This window comes from Mugil cephalus, chromosome 6 (genome assembly GCF_022458985.1).
Source record: "Mugil cephalus isolate CIBA_MC_2020 chromosome 6, CIBA_Mcephalus_1.1, whole genome shotgun sequence".
In the NCBI taxonomy this organism is placed as follows: Eukaryota; Metazoa; Chordata; class Actinopteri; order Mugiliformes; family Mugilidae; genus Mugil; species Mugil cephalus.
In genome coordinates this window covers 9,583,330-9,603,550 of record NC_061775.1, presented here as the reverse complement: position 1 = coordinate 9,603,550, position 20,221 = coordinate 9,583,330, and the positions used below count along the sequence as shown (strand labels likewise).

General features: G+C 42.5%; 3 protein-coding genes across 3 annotated transcripts; 1 reads left to right on the top strand and 2 right to left on the bottom strand.

The window, feature by feature from the left end:
* Window positions 1–885: 885 nt before the first annotated feature.
* Window positions 886–5,558, bottom strand: si:ch211-121a2.4 (transmembrane protein 205). Its single transcript, XM_047587551.1, has 4 exons — window positions 5,177–5,558; window positions 4,324–4,570; window positions 3,526–3,689; window positions 886–3,438 (listed from the first exon to the last, which is right to left on the bottom strand). Exons 2-4 carry the CDS (start codon window positions 4,421–4,423, stop codon window positions 3,136–3,138), a joined length of 567 nt encoding a protein of 188 aa, XP_047443507.1. The 5' UTR covers window positions 4,424–4,570; window positions 5,177–5,558; the 3' UTR covers window positions 886–3,135.
* A 129-nt stretch (window positions 5,559–5,687) lies between these two features.
* On the bottom strand, window positions 5,688–13,118 carry dhcr24 (24-dehydrocholesterol reductase). The gene is made up of 9 exons (XM_047587550.1): window positions 12,750–13,118; window positions 12,042–12,197; window positions 10,706–10,811; window positions 10,126–10,244; window positions 8,663–8,926; window positions 8,446–8,589; window positions 6,995–7,192; window positions 6,717–6,895; window positions 5,688–6,635 (listed from the first exon to the last, which is right to left on the bottom strand). Exons 1-9 carry the CDS (start codon window positions 12,978–12,980, stop codon window positions 6,482–6,484), a joined length of 1,551 nt encoding a protein of 516 aa, XP_047443506.1. The 5' UTR covers window positions 12,981–13,118; the 3' UTR covers window positions 5,688–6,481.
* Window positions 13,119–16,056: 2,938 nt separating this feature from the next.
* si:dkeyp-51f12.2 (uncharacterized protein LOC100151460 homolog) lies at window positions 16,057–18,466 on the top strand. Its single transcript, XM_047587665.1, has 2 exons — window positions 16,057–16,777; window positions 17,834–18,466. Exons 1-2 carry the CDS (start codon window positions 16,461–16,463, stop codon window positions 18,069–18,071), a joined length of 555 nt encoding a protein of 184 aa, XP_047443621.1. The 5' UTR covers window positions 16,057–16,460; the 3' UTR covers window positions 18,072–18,466.
* The last annotated feature ends 1,755 nt before the right edge of the window (window positions 18,467–20,221 follow it).

The following is a 20,221-nucleotide window of genomic DNA, read 5'->3' as shown; positions in this document are numbered from 1 at the left end:
TGTCATGCAGTAAAAAAGGATAAAAACAATGATGAATAAAATAATAATAATAATAAAAGGAGCAGGGAAATGTAAAAGTCTATGATTTAATAATGATAAAATGCGTATCACTGGACGTAGAGTCCCCATAGATGAAGGTAGCAGACGAGCACAGGACCCACATGTCTAGATGCTGGTGAGATGTTCAGAACAACCAGGAGGAGCGGTAAGAGGGCTGCATGACTTATGTAGAATGAATTTAAAGAACATGGACTCAGGCGAATTCAGGCAAACATTAATGGACAAGAGTTTTGATGTGAAAATTGAAAATGAGGTGATTTTGATGGGAGAACGTAGAAGTGGTAAAAAAAGAAAGGAGCAGCAGAAATCAAATTGACTTAAAAGTAATAAAGATGTAACGTGAACAGGTCCATCCTTGTTAAATATTCACTACCTCCATTTTAGTCTTTTTGACTTCAATTAAACTAAATTATACAATTAAACTTACTTAATTGTAGATGCTGTGATGATAGTATTTCCACACAGCTCCATAACTGAAAGGAAATGGCGCCCCCTTCTGTCCAATCTGTATAAACTAGAGTCAATCCTCCCCCCTTACCTTGCATCTGACAGTAGCTATTATGTGTAGAAATCAATGTGACTATAGTAAAGGAATGTTTGCATTTTTTGATAGCACCACCAAGTCTAGAAATGTTTTAGCACATGAAAAAAAAATACTAATCAATTTGGTCTCAGTCCAGTACATTTTAAACCCATTTCATGAAGCACAGAGGAAAAATAGAAAATGCATTATTGTAGCACAAGAAACACTTACACTTCCTGAGCAAGTTCTACATATTCGTTGACGGTTGATGCAATAAAAAAGGCGGAAGATGAGAAGCATTAATAGAAAACATATTTTAATACAAAAACGCATGTTGAAACATCTTTGATTCAAGCCCACCACCATAAACAGCTCAGCTCTGACAATACTGGTCTTAATTTACACTCAGTATTTAACTATTCCCATTCTAACCTCAACCGTATCATCATAAACATATCAATAAGAAAACTGCCATAAATATCCACAAATTAATGTTTAAAATTTAATATCCAAATACAGCCTCTTACGTCTGTTTACGAAACTATCAAATGACTTGCATTCAGAACTGAGTGGTCTTGCTGAGCTTTCAGGCAACATAAGAAAAATACTATATACATGTACACATATACAGTTTGCATTGTTTTTGGCAACATTAAGCACCTTCATTAGTACAGCCTGAACGAAGAAATAAGAGAGGAGACATTCAGAATCCACGTTCAGTCCCAACTGCCTCTAACACAAAAGGAACTGCTGGTGTTGATTGTGTTTTTACTCAGGTTTACAAGTACGCGTGAAACAGACCAGCACAAACAAAAACCAGAAGAAAACAGAAACACACTAACTGAAGGGAGGAGCAGAAATTACAATAATAATTTGTAACTGACCACAGCCCCTCGGAGCTCAGTATGTGAAACGATTTAAAGATATGCAACCTAAGATTAAAAACTGTGAAGCACACAGAATAATTTGGCTTTGGTTCATGTCGGCGTATTTCCCCCACAGCCAGGTCATGTTTAAACAGAAATAGACTCGTGTGCTGCAGGTTGTTGAAGCTAAATAAATCCAAGGAATTCAAGTTATAGACATCTACAGTAGATTTAAAGTCTTTCACTAGTATAAAATTGTGTGGAGCCCACCGTAAGGTAAAAACGTTTATGGGGGTCACCCTCGGACGTTAAGTGATCACTATAGAATGCAGAGACGTCATTCAGGTCTTTAAATAGACTATACTGCAGGGCACCGAATGGTCACGGTGAGTCTACTCTTGCGTTGTTTTCCCTTCGATCCGCAGCCGAAGGCCGTGCTCTGGCGCAGCAAGAATGTATTATGATGTCATATTTATGCGCTATGTTGGAGGACAAGTTTGCTGGTTCAACAATACAGACTCATCGGAGCCACAAGTCTGTGTACACACGAAAAAGTCCTAGAGAAACAAACGCAGGATAAAATGAATGTCTGCACAGCCCCCACTGGCCTTCCACATTAAAAACATCGTGACAAGTGCCGCTGTCAAGAGTCACACTGCGTAGGCTGTGACATCTTGTGGGATCTGTGTGGATTGCGAGGAATGCAAAAGTTATTGCACAGAATCTCATTATTTGCTCCGTCTCACTGCGACGCCCAAACTACTACTACTACTACAGATGTTTAGTCTAAACAGAGCCACATCAACTCAAGCGAGTCCGATCAATACGATTAACCGTCCCAGAAAACATTCCCTTGTACCAGCATCTGCAACAATTTGTCCTCCTTGAGTTTGTTGAAATCATCAAAGCCGCCACACCACGGTTTCATGGCCACCTACAGAATGTCGTGACGCACTAATAAAAGGAGGAACAAGAGCAAGACTCTACTTGCTGACTACCTGATGCTGTCTCCCCGCTCATTTGCAGATCGATACAACAGTTACGAAGACCATTTCATTGTAATTCTAAAATAATCAAACACAAGTGTGCCCTTGACGAGCTAAAAGCGGTGCTGACTGTAAAAGTGATGAAACCGTTCAGCGAGGGCAGCTAAACATAGCGTAACCTTTCACACACATGGGCTTGTAAGGCGACCTAAGGTAAGGACAGACAAACCTGTGACTCTGTGAGCAACTCCACCCAAACAGAAAGAGCAGGACTGAGCAGCATGGGAGTGGTTCCCTTCCCAAAGGTGCCTTTGTTAGGTGCATATAAAAAGGTGCAGTGCATTGGGATACTTTCTCCGACCCCACCTCTGATACTCCTTAAGTTTTAAAAAACATTCCACCTGTTTTGTGTTACCGTAAAGTATGTAGTGGTGGTAAAGGGAAACCTCCCGGCAGCCGCTGTAGGTGAGAAGGTACAAACTGTAGCCACTGATTCAAGCACAGATTCATCTCACTAGATTGAGGCCGTTTCCGTTCATCATTCCCCCAGACGAATAAGCAACAAGGCTTACTCAATACATACCCAATAGGCAGACGGAAAAAAGGCATCAATTAAATAGATAAGTTACAGCTTCAAAACAAAAGGGTTTCTGGATTTTCGACAGTAACAATTTAACAGTCCAGCTGCCGCGCGTCAGTTTTACAGTGTGACCAGGTTCTCAGCCATGTAGCAGAGACTGTAGAAGTTGCAGCCTATGCAGCACAGGTTACACAGCGAGGACAGCAGCCTGTACAGCCACAGGCGGCTGCTCAGGTGTCTGTATTTGACGTCCGTCTCGCACAGCTTGGCGTAGGCTTCGCGGTTAGACGACAGGCCGATGTCCTGACCCAGACCGCACGACTGCTCGATAAGATGCATGTCGGCCATTATCTCCGACGTCATTTGGCCGAACCACTGAGCGTTCACAGCCGCGACGGTCACCGACACGAAGAAGATGAAGATCTGACGGCAAGAGTGCAAACAGGAATCAAGGAAGAGTTCAAATATAAAACTGAGATGCAATGCGGTGATAGGGAACAATCAACGCACCTGAAAGGCTTCCCTGTCATTCAGCATGTCGCTGGGATGATACACGGCGTAGATAGTCAGGTTAAAGAAGGCGCAGGCGGAACCCAGGTGGAGGTAGAAAGGGACAAGGCGACTCTGAATGAAGCCATAGGTGTGTCTGTTCAGGTGGCTGTCCATCACAAAGCCTGCGCAGAAATCACAACACTTTAACAGTGCTGGGGATGCAACAGTTTCTATTAATATGCAAAGCACTGTATGAGCCGCTATTGACACATACACACACTTTTAATAGTCTAGTTTGTTTCTACATGTTAGGATTAGAAATGCTACTTTATAAATGACGTTCAATACAACCACAGTAGCAGCATGACTGGAGCACGGGCCAGAGGCTCAGCTGTTTCAATGCACCGAGGTCCAAGAAGGGGTCATTCTGAGTTAACAATATACGGTAACTGCTGAAGAGCAGGCAGACCGGCATGTCAATGGCGTAGCTCTACAAGCAGACCATGTGTGCAGCTTAATTCAGACAATATTAATCTGTGTAAAACTTGAAGAAAGGCAGAGTCTGCATGTAGCCATGGAAAAAAGGGATTAAACCACAGATGCACAACAGTAAATACAGATGTGAAAGCAGTCTGCGATACATTGAACACACAACATGATCCATTCTCTAGGTCATATTAGGGGATGGTCAGGACCCTACCGAAAGACCACCTCGATCAAGTTGTGCATTCTACAAAACAACGAACCAACACTTTTTGTATCCTAAACCTTTCATTCGCATAACTTTTCGGTTGAGTGTATATGCATGGTACCAACTTGAAATGAAGGTGACCCATATTTGCATTCCCCAGTAGGTGGAGAGCAGCAGCAGTTGCAGCAGCTTCACGGTGTAAGTGGGCTCCTGGTCAGTCGGCATGCTTCCTCCTGAGCCTCTCCCTTCTCTTCGGTCTGGCCTCCACCGTAGTCTGCAGAACAGCACAAACTAGAAGGGCAGGATTTTCTTCCTGCTGCACCACTGGTCGGCCTTGCCCTTTTTATATGGAGATGCTCCACTCCAGAGTCTCTGCAAACATGCAATCACAGCACCGACATGAGGAGGTTGTGGCAGCGTTTCAAGAAAGCAAGAAGTTATGTCCCCAGTCACAACAGGCCACAAAAGCTTCACCTTCTGTTATTGGAGGAGAGGCAGCTCACCGAGTGTCTGTTTGGCGATAAAACGGGAAACACGTATTTCTGAGCAAAATAGTCCAGAAACTTCCGCTCTGTTGTCAAGGAAACTAGTCCGCTGTCCTGGCCGTAGCTAAGGTGGAGACCCCGGTCTGGAAACTAAAGCTACACCCACCAGGGAACCAGGGAACACCTTGCGCTAACCCCGGCAACTAAAACTCGACGTTTACCAGCTAGAAACCAGCTGTGTCACCACCACCGTCAACCAGAGGCGGCTGAAGATTTACCGAGTGGCTGCAACAAATGTTCAAAGTCACCTCTGAAAAGAAGGCGCTTATCATGAACTAGCTACCAGCGGCTAATATTAACTCGGACTCCTCTCAAAAACTACTGCCGTAAGTTATGTTTCCGCGTCCTCAACAACCCTTATCTTTACTATCTTAAGAGGCAGCGCGGCGTTAGTGCTCAATTTTTAATGACAGACAAACTGGTTAAACCGTACCTGTGTTTCCTAAACGCCGCCGACGGTCCGGTTGTGGGTGGCAGCTGTTTCAGTCGTGAAGTTTCATGTAACCGGCTGCAGGAGCTCCGTCGTCCGACGACACACGCACACCGACTGGAGGAGAAGGCGGAACTTCTGGATCAGGACGTGTTATGGAAACACTTCCCCTGCAGCTATAGCAGCGCATACTTAATACGTACTGGTTCCTCCGGTAATTCCTGCGGGTTCAGGTGATAAATCCCATCCCAACTGTCTGGCTAAATCTCAGCGCTGCTTCAAGAAGAAGAATCTGGTCAATTAAACATCTGTGTACAGTAGTAACACTTGTCCGTGCTGTGATGCTGTCTGTCCAGAGATGATGTGTCTTTCTCTATGGGGGACCAAAGTGTTGGACTCCACCAGACAGAACTTTAACATGAGTGCTAGGGTAAGGCCTAGGGAAACTTTTGTTAATGGTTAAGAAAGAAATGTGTGCCATTACTAGTGATATCTCAAAAGAATGAAAACTGACTCGATTGCAGAAAAGTATTTTTAATTAATTAATCCAACCATTACACAGTCCTGGAGATATGCTCCCATTTGATATCAAAATAAAAGTTTTTGGATTTACAATTTTACTTTTGTTCATGACAAAATTATGTTTTTTTTTTTTTGTAAAACAAAAAGTGCGTGCGGCTCATCATGCTTTCACTGGCACTTCGGGAAACAAGATACACTGATCAGCCACAACATTAAAACCACAGGTGAATAACATTTACTATCTTGTGACAAGTGCAGTGTTGGAACTGCTGGGAAACTTTTGGTACTGGAATTAGTGTGTAGATGTTACTTAGACATGTAGCACCCACCTAGACCAGGATGCAGCCTGACACACGCGCACACACACGAACACAAAAACAGTTTAGGAAAAACCCCAAGAACATGAAAATCCAAATTCACTATATCCCAAACTGATCAAATATCTCTAGGATGCACTGCAACAAGCCTGATTCACGAGGCAACATACATTTTTTTTCAAAAAAGTAAAAAATAAGACATTTGGTACAATATAGTCTCATCAAGTTACATTTAAGGTTTGAGTTAGGCAGCACATGAAACCAGAGCGTGATTAAACGTGATAAAACATAACCCCAGATAATTGACTAAAGAAAACTACCACTACTACTGAAAATGTAGCAATGTTTTGTTTTTTTTAATTTATTTGTAGAAATGTCCTAAAATTAGTGTCTTTCACCAAGCTGCAGACACTGTCTTGGTGTTACTTTGACACAGGGCTGAGGTCGGGGCAGAGACAGGAGATGAAGGTCAGTGTCGGGCAGATTTACAGATTTTCTCGTAAACCTCTGGGAAGGCTTCCTTACAACCTAGCTCATCTCTTAGTCTGTGGTACAGCTGTCCATCGAACATCTCCCAAAACTCCTCTTTGTCCATGTACACATCTGCATAGAGCATCTGGAACCTGTAAGTCAACAACACAGTATGTTAATACAAAAATGTCACACCATAGTTTTGGTTGCTACATTTAATTTGTGTGACTTACCCATGCACATCTCTGACAAACTTCTCCAGCTGACGCGTTGATGCTTTAGCTTCAAAATGTTTGACTTTAGGCTCCCCGTAAGCTCCGATGTCCACGTACAGCTCCTCCTCTTGTCCTTTAGGGTGAACCATCCCTCTGCCTGGTGGCAACAGGAATGGACACAGCCACAGGGGGTAAACCTGAAAGGACAAAAGCCAATTAGAGAATTCAAACAAGAGCACAATGTACACTATGTGCCCCGAGAACATGCTGGACGCCAAACCATATTTGATTCTTACACTGATGTCTTGATGGAAGTGTGTGATGGCGGCCTGCAGATGCTTCATGGGGATCAGCATGTCCTGGACCACGTGGTGCTGTTCATAGAGACGTCTGATGGTTTCTCCCTGAGTGAGCTTCAGCAGGGAGATCTTAGGAGGAACCATCCACCCAAAAAAACAGCGAAACACGGGGTTGTTTCCAAATGGAATAATATCCTGGAGAAAAGGCACAGTTGTGCACTCAGATATACAGTTTCCAAATTGGTAAAAACTGTTCTTTGTGATACACATTGGGTTTGAAGTTAGGAGCAAATACCAGCAAAGTCCTTGATAAGAGTTGTAATTATTAACATCTGATTCCAGTTTCACAGACACTGTATAAGGTAGTTTTAATGAAATGTCTTTGCTGGGTAGTAGATCTACTGCTGGGTAGACCAATGGTTCCCAACCTGGATTTCAAAGAAATACTCAATCTGAAATGGGCCCTGGAGAAAGTTCTGACACAGATAAATTTCCTGGTATGAGTAGTGGTTAGAAGAAAGCAAACAAAGGAGCTCAAGACAATACAATGAATACAAGTTCTCTCTCCTTTTGATTTACTTTGACCAGGGGACCAACCAAGCCGAATTCATTATGCTTGGTGTCAGGGGAAAAGCCTTAAGCCACGCCCAAACACATTTTCCCCCTAAAGTCCAGATTCTACGGCTGGTGTTAGTGCAACCGTGGCACGGTACGGTTCAAAGAGGTGTACCATGAGGTACCCATGTAAGCAGATTGCACAGTAAACTGTGAGTAAACTGACAGTAGATGATCATTGTTTCATTATTTATACTTTTTGTGACATTTGTAATTGGTGGTGTGCCGTGGGAAAATATGTGCCGTGGCTCAAGAGAGGTTGGGAAGCACTGACTTAGAGGATGACACCTCTGTGACACAGCAGATCAATCAGTCATTAGCAGACAAGCTAATTCCTGACTACCCTCGCTTTCCCGTACACTTAGCGAACAACTATAGAAATATAAAAGTGCAAATGCTTAAGAAAATAAAGCTATATCTCAATAACTGAAAACCATCCATGTGTTCATCAGTGAAACAAAATCATCTAAACTTCCACCAGAGGGCAGTCATAAGCAAACTGTCAATACCATACAAAATCCTTTCAAGAACGGAGCAGTGATGGGCACTACAGATGAGACAACTGTCAAACCAATAAGACGCATAATTCATCACGCCATCTACTGTAGTGTAGAAAAAAAGGATGCTAAGCCCTTTGTAGGAACTGAGAGAGAGAGAGCACGAGAGAGAGAGAGAGAGAAAGAGAACAAAGTATTAGGAGCATTAGAGCATTATGAAGAGTGAGCAGACAACTAAGTAACATGATGACAAGGTACAATTGGGCTGATGCGTGCAGCTCTTTAATGTGCTCTTCAGACTCTCCGAAACATGGATCCTTTGTGGGTGTTGAGTACCTGAAGCTCCCAGAAGATGCTGCGTGTGTGTCTGTGATAGTACTGCCTCAGAGGGATGTATTCCACTCCGGTGCGGTTTCCTTTCAGGTAGCCCTCCACGTGCTTAAAGAACCAGGGTTTGAAGTGCAGGCCGATCCTGTTGATCTGGTGGGACAGAGGAAAAAAAGGTAAGTTAAATGTGATAAAAACGTGTGAGAAATGCTCACAAATACTTCACCTTGTCAGGCTCTGCATGGTCAGTCATGGTCCCTGTCATGATGACAGCAGTGTCCAGAGAGTACTGGATTCCCTCCACAAATGTGTTCTGTTTGTTCTCTGATGCTTCAGTGAAGTGTTTACAGATGTTTTCCAGTCCTCTGACCGGCTTATAGTGTAGCTTCACCCAGGGTTTAGCCGGGACTATTTTAATCTCAGCTGCCACCAGGAACCCCAGAGTTCCACATGACCACGGGACGGCGTGGAACAGATCCGAGTTCTCTTCCTGTGTGAATAAGGACATACTGTGGCACACTTGTGGTAATGACTGTGGTCTTGATCCTTGGGGTTTTAACGTTAGGGTATTTGACTTGCATGTTCTCACATTAGCTAACCTCACAGCAGTGACCGCTTTATATTTTCATGAGCCGACTACTCGACATGACCATAATAAAACACACTACTGTTACAAGCCACACAGGCAGCACTGATCGACTACTGGAATCAAGGATATAGACAAAAAGTAAATACTACTGATTATATTTTGTTTGGAAAACCCTAAAATTAGAATTGTGCGCAGTCTGTGGGTCATATAAGAAGAACAATGTGCAGGAGCACATATTTAAGTTGCTAATTTTTGGCTTCGCAGTTTTCATACCAGTATCACACGGTTTGAACAACAGCGAGGTTCTGTTTGAACTACGTATGGCAAGAAAATTATTTGTGGACAACCAGGCGTCAGGAAACGAAGAGCGGTATGAAAATGGGATGGCCCATTTTTCCACATCATAAATGTGTATTTTATTGCTTAATGGCAGAGCTACTGTAAGACACTGAAAAAGCTAAACCAATATAGTTTTTGTGGTTGAGAAATGCATTCTGCTGTATGATGAAGGACAACAACTGTGTATCTGCACTTTGTGTTTGTCAGTTTTAAGAAAAAGCTAAAATATCTAAGTATGCGTGGAATAAGTTAAAAATGGTCCCATCAATAATTTTATCTTGACGTCAGACATGAGTCGAGGAGTTGGGGAGACGGGTGTAACAAATGTTCCTCACTCATGTTTGGTCACAGGGGAGTGTCCTATATTAACATTTGACTAAAAACACATGTCTGTGTCTAAATCAAGCCTCAAGGAATTTTTGATCTCAAGTAACGTGATCAGGACCCCTGAGACGAGGACTTAATATGAGACGTCACCCACAGAAGTATCCGGTTACTGTAGCCTGAAAAAGTAATCAGACATGTGCAATAAAAACAGCACAGTCAGACAACTGTAACAGGCCAAGAGATAAATAATAATATCTGCATTTACCTGAATTAAGGCGCCTGTTAATTACCCATCATAATTAGATTTAATGTCATCATTTTATGTCTGAAATAGAAGCAGCATTACTGATGCATACTAACCCACTGAATTTGAAGATACAGGCCCCTTTACTGAGATATATATTACCCATACACACCACACACACGTTTCTCACCTCAGTGCAGCGTACTAAACTGCCATCAGCTAGAACCAGTTCATATGCAACACAGATGTGCTGAAACAATCCATAAATGTGGGAGGAGGACTCGATGCCTGTGCCCATCACCAAGCCACCTGAGAGAGGGGAGAGTATAGAACATATTCTGTAGTAATTGAATTTTTACTTGGGTGAGAACAGCAGCAAGCAAACAGGAGCAGATAGCAGCGCCATCCTGTTGTGAGAGTGTATATCTGTGCCTGTGTGGACCTCAGGATTAATGAATGTACCGTGGCCTGATGGGAAAACATTAGATTGTTGATGCGTAGTTTATGGCATCAGGAAATCCATTATGAAACCCAATCCAGGGGAGCTTCCAACACTGCAGCCATTTCCTCTCAGTTCCATCTTTTGAGCTACAACATCAGTCCCTTAACACAATTACAGAAGTCGCTGAGGCTCTAAACAGGATGCAGTGATTGATGGCAGAGATGTAGGATCTGCATCCCGGAGCTGTGGAGGTCTTCTCTATCTCTAGAATCTAGATGACGCTATTTACAGTACAACATAACAACAATTAACAATACACAAGACATACCCACAGTGAGGTCGTCCAGCTCCGGCAGCACCGGCAGAGTCCAGCCAATGGAATTTAGGAGAGCGGTCACTTGACCCATGTTAGCCAGTGGCTCAACTCTCACCACCTAAAAAACAATCCACCATCAGACAAGTCCCATTTGAGTCAATGATTTTTTTTTTTCTCCAATAATAACATTGTGCTTCATTGCTAAAGATCTGGGATCACAGTTAGCATCAGATTGGTGATAAACATCAGGAGATAGGAGGATATTAAGCAACAGAGTTCAACAGTGGCCAGGAGTTGAACCATGGACTCTGCTGTTATTGTACATGCTTTAACCATTAGATTCTCCACTGTTTCCAGACGTCAGCAGTCATAGGTTACACAAAACAACGATTAATGCTTAGCAATCTTAATAAAGTTTGCTAGCACTGATTAAAAACCTACAGGACAAATAAATTCTTTACACAACGGTGGCGCTAGAGTAAAGCTTTAACTGGGGGTGAGGGGATCATGAATGTGTGTCCCACACTTCAAAGCAATCGATTCAATGTTTTCATTATTGATGGTTTTCATTTAATTCACAAACATTTAGCAGAGTTGGAGGAAAAAATCTGAAGACTTTAGGATACATCCTCTGGAAACCATGAACATACCGATTTGCCTGTTAACTCTCAGTCAGGAGGGAAGTGGTGGACAAGTTCAACTGTTACATGACGGTGGCGCTAGAGCAAAGGTTAAAGGACCACTGGAGTTACTATGTTTCATCCTGAGGGGATCATAAACACATTTCCCAAGCTTCATGGCAATGTTTTTGCAGTTAGTGGTTTAGATTGCACTATCAACAATGTGGTGGAGCTAGAGATAACACCATAAGACTTTATGATACATCCTCTGGAGAAAATTTAATCTCAATCCATCAAGTAGATGTTTAGTTCTTTCAGTCATGAATTAAAATGAAATCAGAACCAGATTCGATCTTTTACTTACAGCGACGAAGCTCAGTGTGTTTCATATCAGGAAACACACTGGAAAAACTGAACATTAAAAATGACTGTGATCCATCTAGATATAACACTTTCGAAGCTAAGGCTTTGCACATGTTTTTACTACTTTATACTAATAATATATTACTCTTCCCTCCATTACAAGCATACGTGTAAGTAATGGTAAATGGTCTTGCTTTTATATAGCACTTTTCTGCCTATTGGTACTCAAGGCACTTTTACAGTCACAGACCCATCTATCTGGAAATGCTTGAATGATTTAACCAAAACTCACTCATATTGCGATTTTCAACCAGTTTCCACTGAAATGCAAAACACGTGGCGTTGCGTTAGTTGCCTCCTCTTACCTGCCTCTTTGTGTCCACCTCCAGAATGTCCATCATATTGATGGTGATGTTCTTGTGGGTTTTCTTGTATTTCCCCACTCTGAGAGACACGGTGAGCCAGCCGGGTCGACCAGTGCACATCCGAGTCTTACGGCCATCCTTCATCCATTCACGCACCTGAAATGTGTCAAGAAAGCTGGTGTTAAAGCACTCACAATCCAACACAAGGAAACATTAACTGCATGCACGTCTACTGCTGCTTTAAAGAAAGCGGTCTTCCTCTGTTTTTTCTAGCAATAACTTTCTGCTAAGACAGCTATATGGAAACCTGTCGTCACAAAATAGCAACTATTGTGTGAGCAGTGTGTGATGTGGTCTTGCTGCATAAAAACAGTTAAATATATAAAAGCCCTTGAATGACTGACTGATATAAAACGAGAATACAAATGCTGTGTAATTATGTTATCCATAAATTGACACATAAAATCACATTAAACACAGGAGACTATGTGAAATTTTACCCATGATCCCTTGCAAACCATGAACACATGTGATCAAATAACATTTTGTCATCACACACAAACAAAACGGATTCCTCTGCATGACAGAAACACCGACATTAAAACTTTAGCACAGATGCAATGTAACAGGAGCAGCGCTTATTGTTTCAGTGGTGGTGAGGAGACACCTGTGCGCGCACACGCGTCCAGAAGGTGACGCTCCGCTCACCTGTCTCTGGATGTCTCGCACGCGCTGCTCGTGCAGTTTGGGCGCAGAGCACATCTTGAAGATGAGCCATGATCTCAAATAGTAGTACACATCGAATATAACGGAGAGAGGCAGCAGGAATAGGCACACAAATATCCACCTCTGGTGAACGATCACGTAATCTAGACCTTTGACTTTGATCCACAGCAGGAACATAACGACCAGACCTCCTAAATACAGCAGCGGCTCCATCGTGGCAGACGTGTCGGTGTGCTCACTTCCCAAACTGCAAGAATCTGCTTTCCCTCTCAGCGGAGGCGAAAATGTAAATGTAGGTACTGGCTATCCCAACCCCAAAAAACCTGATCACCCCTTCACTGTGATACGTAGGAGGGACCAGGACCAGGAGGGAGACCGGCTCCGCCTCTACTTAACACCGATTGTCCAATATCACTGTGGGGGCGGGGTCAGCCCCACAAGCCTCAATCTTATTGGTCAACTGCGTGACAGTAGAGAATTCCAGAGACGTAGCCTTTCTGGGGTTTAACCAATCATAAAGCACACAGGCTGTCACACCATGCACCGTGTTTCAGGGCTGTGTTACAAGTTACAGTCAAACTCCAAACTTAAGCACACATAACTCCTCTTCACCCTTTATTATTAACTGAAATGATCGTTTGGTGGATCGTTTACATTAATAACTCTTTTGTTGTCAGTGTATTAGGCCTGCAGCCTGAATTTGGGTCATGAATTATTCCTCGAGCACTGTTCTGGTGTTGTATCATTCTGACATCTTATTTAGGTGTATTCCGGTTCATTAGGTCACTGTTCTGTGTGAAAGTAAATATGTGGATAGTGAAATCTGTAAATCAATGAGTCTTCTGCTTTAGTTCAAATTACCGTAACATTTCCAAAGTGCTACTGGATCTACAAACATCCACGATCCCCTCAGGATGAACCTTTAGCACCTTTGTCAAACATTTAATGAAAAATGCTCTAGAGCGCACTGTTCAAAATTATGCACACAGGCTGTCTTGTCGCCTTAGCTGGGGGGGGTTTTGGCAGTTTGGTGAACATTATATGGATGGAAGAAGGTAAACTGTGTCTATCATATGATCACACAGGTACTTATTGTGGCATACAAAAATGAGCTTGTTGGCGGAGGCATAAACAGCGGTTACGAAATACATCAGTAGCTAATAATGATAGTTTTTTTGTTACCTGAAAAAAAAAAAGAGAGAAACATTTTCCTGGTGGCTAGGACAGCATAGAAGGACTGAAGAAAGGTTTTGAACGTTAGCCAACGGGATCATCAGAAACCAACTGTTTATTCAACTTATTAGCATGCATTTAGCTCAATCACTCTTCTTGTTTTTCTCCTTGTCTTTTTCATTTTGTCATAGTCTATGTTATTGTATTGTTCTTTACTGTTTCCCCTCGTTATTTGTATTATGTTAAATGACATTTTAATATATCTAAAAGAAAAAGTATTTGCATCCTTCTTGATTTCTTTTTTGCATGTTTGTCGCAACTAAATGTTTCAGATCATCAAACAAATTTAAATATAAGACAAAGATAACACAAGCAAACACAAAATGCAGTTTTTAAGGGGAAAAAAAAATCCATACCTACATGGCCCTCTGTTAAAAAACTGTTTGCTCCCTCTGTTAAAACATAACTGTGGTTTATCACACCTAAGTTCAGTTTGTCTAGTCACACCCAAGCCTGATCATTGCCACACCTGTTCTCAATCGAGAACTCACTTAAACAAGACCTGCCTGACAAAAGGAAGTAGACCAAAAGATCCTCAAAAGCTAGACATCATGCCGAGATACGAAGGAACTCAGGAACAAATGAGAAAGAAAGTAACTTAGACTTTCAGTCTGGAGAAGGTTATAAAGTCATTTCTAATGTGAACCACAGTGACAACTATTATCCACAAATAGCGAAAACATGGAACAATGGTGAACCTTCCCAATAGTGGCTGGCCAACACACATTTCCCCAAGAGATCAGCGACGACTCATCCAAGAGGTCACAAAAGACCCCACAAGAACATCCAAAGAACTGCAGGCCTCACTTGACTCAGTTATGATCAGAGTTCATGACTCCAAAATAAGAAAGAGACTCGACAAAAATTACCTACAAGACCTGAACCATTGTTGAGCAAAAAGGACATAAAGGCTCATCTCAGTTTTACCAGAAAACAGCTTGATGATCCCCAAGACTTTTAGGAAAATACTCTGTGGACTGACGAGACGGAAGTTGAACATTTTGGAGTGATGGTCTAGGGCTGTTTTGCTGCTTCAGGACCTGGAAGACTTGCTGTGATAAATCATTTATGATCATTATCATAAATGGAGCCATGAATTCTGCCGTCTCCCAAAAAAATCCTGAAGGAGGAGGATCCAAGATCCATTATCCATGATCCATGAGCCAGAACAGACCAGCAAGTCCACCTCTGAATGGCTGAAGAGAAACAAAATGAAGACTTTGGAGAGGCCTAGTCAAAGTCCTGATCTGAATCAGTCTGTGGCCGAAATACAATAATAAATACAGTTATCAGGTTTAGGGGGCAATCACCTTGATCACTTTTTCACACAGGGCCATGTAGGTTTTGGATTTTGTTTTCCCTTAATAATGAATACCTTCATATAAAAACTGCATTTTCTGTTTACTTCTGTTATCTTTGACTGATACTTAAATATGTGATGAAATTTGACAATCTGAAACCTTTAAGTGTGATGAACAAAAAAACTAAGAAATCACGACATTTTTTCACACCACTGTAAATAAAACAAATGTTCCAGAAATATCCAGCAGTTTTAGTATGTAAAATGACACCTAGGCAAATTCTGATTAGAATAATAAAAATACATGTACACAGCCTTCATCAGAAACTAACCAGTAACCCCACCAGACGTCTGTCTGACACTGCATCACCAGTGAACCCTTTAATAAATTCACTAATTAATTCATCAGGCCACTAAGTCAGTGAAATTGTATTAAATAACATTTTTCAGGATAAAATTAGTTTACTCGGTTTAATTTACTTTTGTCTGAAAACACCACTTACTTTATCAATAACTACAAATAATTCAGGGCTTGAGCTGTTTCACGGTCTGCCATCTAAAATGATGGAGGCTGAAATTCCTTTGTGTTTTATGTCCAGTATGTCCATTTGTTTTCAGAAAAATTGCTTTGAGACACTCATTCATCCCCTTCTCGCTCTCTCGCTCTCTCTCTCTTACACACACACACACAGGGCTAAAGTGGTACCCTTCAGACACATTAGACAGAGGGAGGGTGGGGCGCCAGTAAAGATTTCTTAATGGGCTCTGCTGTCCTCTCGTCCATCTGCCTTGATGATAAACACACGGCTACTCAACATTAGCCTGATGCGCATCAAAGCTCTACCTCTCTTTGTTTTCCCACAAACCATCAGTTTTTACTCTTTTCAGCGGGAGCCGGAGCGCCAAAGACTAAGATCTAACACGCGGACTAATTGATCAGGAGTATTACGTAAATGGAAGTCAAGGGAACAAACGAGTAAGATTCAGGAAGGATTCTCAGCCGCAGGATTTCTGTAACTGTGGAGTGAATCATTTGGATGTCTGTTTACTGTCAACGCATGGGGAGTGCACTCCGTGGGACTGTTTATATGTGAGTGACACTATCCAGCCGGTCACCACCAAACAGTAACCTCAGAAAGAGTTGACAGTCCTGGGGGAGGATGCCTTCCCTGCACCACGGAACAATCTTCATCGGAGCCTTCCTCATTGTGACGGGAGGATCCACAGCCTTCCTGGCCTCGTACCAGAGCCGCCTGCAGGCTTTCTCCCTCTGCTGCGTGGTGCTTGGGGTGGTCATACTTATCATGGGGCTATTTTGGGCTATGAATAGCAAAAGTGCTGGAAACTATAACCACAGAGAGCTCGACCCGGAGTGCCCACATTATCCATACAACGACTACACCAACTACCCAAGTCACCCTCTCTTCACTCCCCCGGGGAGTCGCTTCCCAGAATCCCAGTCAGTGTTCCTGCCCAGGTGGGTGAAGGAAAAAATTTGTTCAGTTTAATGTTCCCTTTACATGGTTCAATGCATTTAAGACTGTTAGGTACGGTAGACCCAGGTGGTTAAATTCTGACCTGTTTGCTTTCAAACTTAAAGTTAGAAGAGAAGATGAACATGAACTTACAGAAAGGAGTTGATTGACTTACTTAGCATTTGGTTGTAAACATAAGTGATGAAATTTGTCCACTTATATTACTTAGACTCACTAATAAATCTTTTTCACCACAGGCATTTTGACTTGACACAGTAGAGAGAGTGCAAATGCATTAATGATGCATCCCACTTAGGTGTTCTTATGCTTTGGTCCATGCTATTTCACTGCCATGACTTGCTCGGAAACCTAACCACCGTGAATTCCGCATTCCGCATCAAAATGTCTGCCCCGAAAAAGATGAAATCCACTTTAATCTAGTGTATAGCACGGGATGCTAAGCACAGGCATGCAGATAGATTCATAGCACAGATATAACATGTCACTGTAGGCCTGAAGTGTCAGCAGACAAACTACTTCCGACAGATCTCTTTACGCTAAGCTAAGCTAAGCTAAGCTAAGCTAACTGGCTACCAGTTGCAGCTTTATATTTAGCAAAGCTAACACATGAATTAGTTTTCTCATTTAATCTGACTCTCTGCAAAATAAAAAAGCGTATTTGTGTCAAGGTCAAACTATTGCGCCATAATCCAAATTAGACGGCGCAGGTTTTACTTGAACCACAGCAGCAGACCTGCTGCTTTGCCAGTTGTGTGCAAGTTAATGAAATAAGCTGGTGGGGCAGTGGAAGAGAAACGCTGTATGTACATGACTTACAGGGGCAGATCATCCCTCACCACCACAGAATGTCAATTACATGCTACCTTGGGAAACTCAATTCCTGTATTTGCCTGGAAACATGACTACTACTGACAGAATACGACTCCATAGTCGGTCTGGCATCTGGTCTCTACAAGATATCTCAGAACTTTATTATGCACCAGTTTGTGTTTCCAGACTAACGTCCTCAAACGATTTCTTGTTTTTCATGAATTTAGGACGATGGAACGCCACAGGCAGTACGCTCGTGGTGAGGATTTTGACTACCCTCCCATGGACTCCGGCGGTTTTAGCCCAACACCTCACCCTCCCCCGTGGCTTGGCCCCCCTCCTCCCTACGAGGTTGCCATCAAGACGACATGCAGCTCCACGCACCTGCGGCGGGCTTACTCAGACACCCAACTGGCAACAGAGCCCCTGTTTGGACAGTCAAGAGAGATCAGCTTTGAGGTGTGATGCTGGAAGACTGAGACACCTCACTTCAAAACCAAAGATAAATAGGCACAATACTTTTACTCAGACTCGACAGTGGCTGTCTCCTGACAGCAGCAAACTGTATCGCTCACTTGAAGCATGCTTCTTTCTTGGTCCCAGCATGTGTTCCCTATGATTCCTGTAATTACAATCCAGGTGTTAGCACACGCCCCAATATATGTTAAAGGGAGAATCACACCGAGTCCAGCCTTACTTTACCAACTTAGAGCACCAAGACATTCCATGTATTTGTGTTTGTGAGCAACAGTTTTTCTGTGTTCAGAAAACGGCTAAAGTGCACTTGAAAACGGATGTGATAACATTCTTCACCCACAAATAAAGTATTCACTTGATATCTGACTTGTAATCCATACAGGCAGTCATGATTATTCTCCTCTTGTCAAGAATCTGATGAGAAGTTCGATACCAAATAATTGTCTCTACATGAAACAGCCAGGAACTTAATTCAGCATTGCATGGTGCTGTTAAGAGAAATAAATTCCATTACTGGATAAGTCAGTACATGTTGTACCTCAACTGATTTAATCTACACAAAAGTCTAGGAAGTGATTATGTTACAGGGCGTTACACGCTGGACTATTTTATGACTGATCTCAGTGACTTGAAGCCGTTATGCTGAACTAAGCAAACACTGACCAGGCAACATCAGTTACAAACGACATTCAGATCAACAGCTGCAATGTTCAGGGGCACGGAGCAGCAGATATAGACAGAAACCGGCGTCTGCTGATCTCTTACCACCATACCACTACCCAACACTTTACTTGATGTTGAGATTAAGTGGCAGCGAATGCCCCTGACGTAGAATGCAATTCTTATCTTCTCAAGCCATTATTAAAATGGTTTGCACAGGCGTACAAAGCTGAACTTTATGAGCCAACGGCCTTGAGAAGGTACGAGCTGAGATCACATTAACCTGCTGTAAACAGGTTAGATTAAGGTCGCCAGTTGCCATAGTAACAGACGCCCTCGGGAAATCCAGGATTTCCTTTGATTTCAGTTGGACAGGTTTGGATAATCCTCCTCTCTCCCCTGGTGATTGCAAAGGACAGTTGCCTTCTTGCCCATCAAACAATGCCGTTGTTCTAAGTGTTAGGCCCGAAACCCCGAACAAATGTTTTCCTCATCTGTGCTCATCAGCTTGTTGAAAGAAAGGGAACAATGACTCATCTGACCAACAGAGTTTTTCCACTGCTTGACAGACCACTCATAGCTCACTGGCAAAAGCGCCTGAGCCTTCAGTCTTACAACGTGACCTATTGCAATGATAGACTCCAACTATTTTAAAGGCTCACAATCTCCATTATTTAAGACTACTGAGGGTAAACATTCTGTACCTTTACAATGAACATGGGTATCCACTTGCAGAGGCCATGACCTTGTTGTGTATGTGGGGCATTCATGTACTAGTAGGAATCTACAGTGTCAAGGATTTGAGGAGTGGTCAGCCCAAATACAAACGCATATCTGTAGCCTCTGCAGGTTTATTTTCATCCCATAATAGACTCAATAAAAGCACTGAATGATCAGCTTTGACTGCTTTGACGTAGTGGTCTCGATCAGCTGCCGCGGACGAAGACTGTTTGTCATTAATTCTTCATAGACACAAAATATTTCCAGATGAAGTCTGTCAGAAATGAATACAGTGAGAAATTATACGTATCGTTTTGTCAGCCCTCGGACTTCAGTAGAACCGTTGCAACCAAGTATTTTAAGGGGACCAAGATGCTGCACAACTCTGTTGTGTGATCGTCAGTGGCACATCTGACTTCAGCTAACATACCAACCGATCCACCGCCTTAGTTTCTGTTTCTTTCACAGCTCTGAATGTGCATGCATCTGTGACTGATATACTTTACTGCTGGAAAAAGCCAATTCAACATGGTTTCAATCACTGTGAGAGTGTCTATTCGACTATATCCGTTGAAACGGTGAAACAGAAGGCTTGGATGTCTCGCTAACCAAAAGAGAACAATAAAGCTGAACCATATAAAAACAAAATCTCCATCTTCACACAAAATATATATCTGTTGAACAAATTATTTATTGTGCACCTCTAAAACAATCATTGTAATCATTTTTGGTAAGCTCCGGATCCGTAAATGTGAAGA

Excerpts from the sequence above, each read along its gene's own strand:
- si:dkeyp-51f12.2 (XM_047587665.1), top strand. The coding sequence starts at position 16,461 with ATGCCTTCCCTGCACCACGGAACAATCTTCATCGGAGCCTTCCTCATT. Across the intron at positions 16,778-17,833 it reads CAGTCAGTGTTCCTGCCCAG|GACGATGGAACGCCACAGGC; the intron begins GTGGGTGAAGGA and ends TCATGAATTTAG.
- si:ch211-121a2.4 (XM_047587551.1), bottom strand. The coding sequence starts at position 4,423 with ATGCCGACTGACCAGGAGCCCACTTACACCGTGAAGCTGCTGCAACTG. Across the intron at positions 3,690-4,323 it reads ATGGGTCACCTTCATTTCAA|GCTTTGTGATGGACAGCCAC; the intron begins GTTGGTACCATG and ends ATTTCTGCGCAG. Across the intron at positions 3,439-3,525 it reads ATGACAGGGAAGCCTTTCAG|ATCTTCATCTTCTTCGTGTC; the intron begins GTGCGTTGATTG and ends TCTTGCCGTCAG.
- dhcr24 (XM_047587550.1), bottom strand. The coding sequence starts at position 12,980 with ATGGAGCCGCTGCTGTATTTAGGAGGTCTGGTCGTTATGTTCCTGCTG. Across the intron at positions 10,812-12,041 it reads AGGTGGACACAAAGAGGCAG|GTGGTGAGAGTTGAGCCACT; the intron begins GTAAGAGGAGGC and ends ATTGTTTTTTAG. Across the intron at positions 8,590-8,662 it reads ACCATGCAGAGCCTGACAAG|ATCAACAGGATCGGCCTGCA; the intron begins GTGAAGTATTTG and ends CTGTCCCACCAG.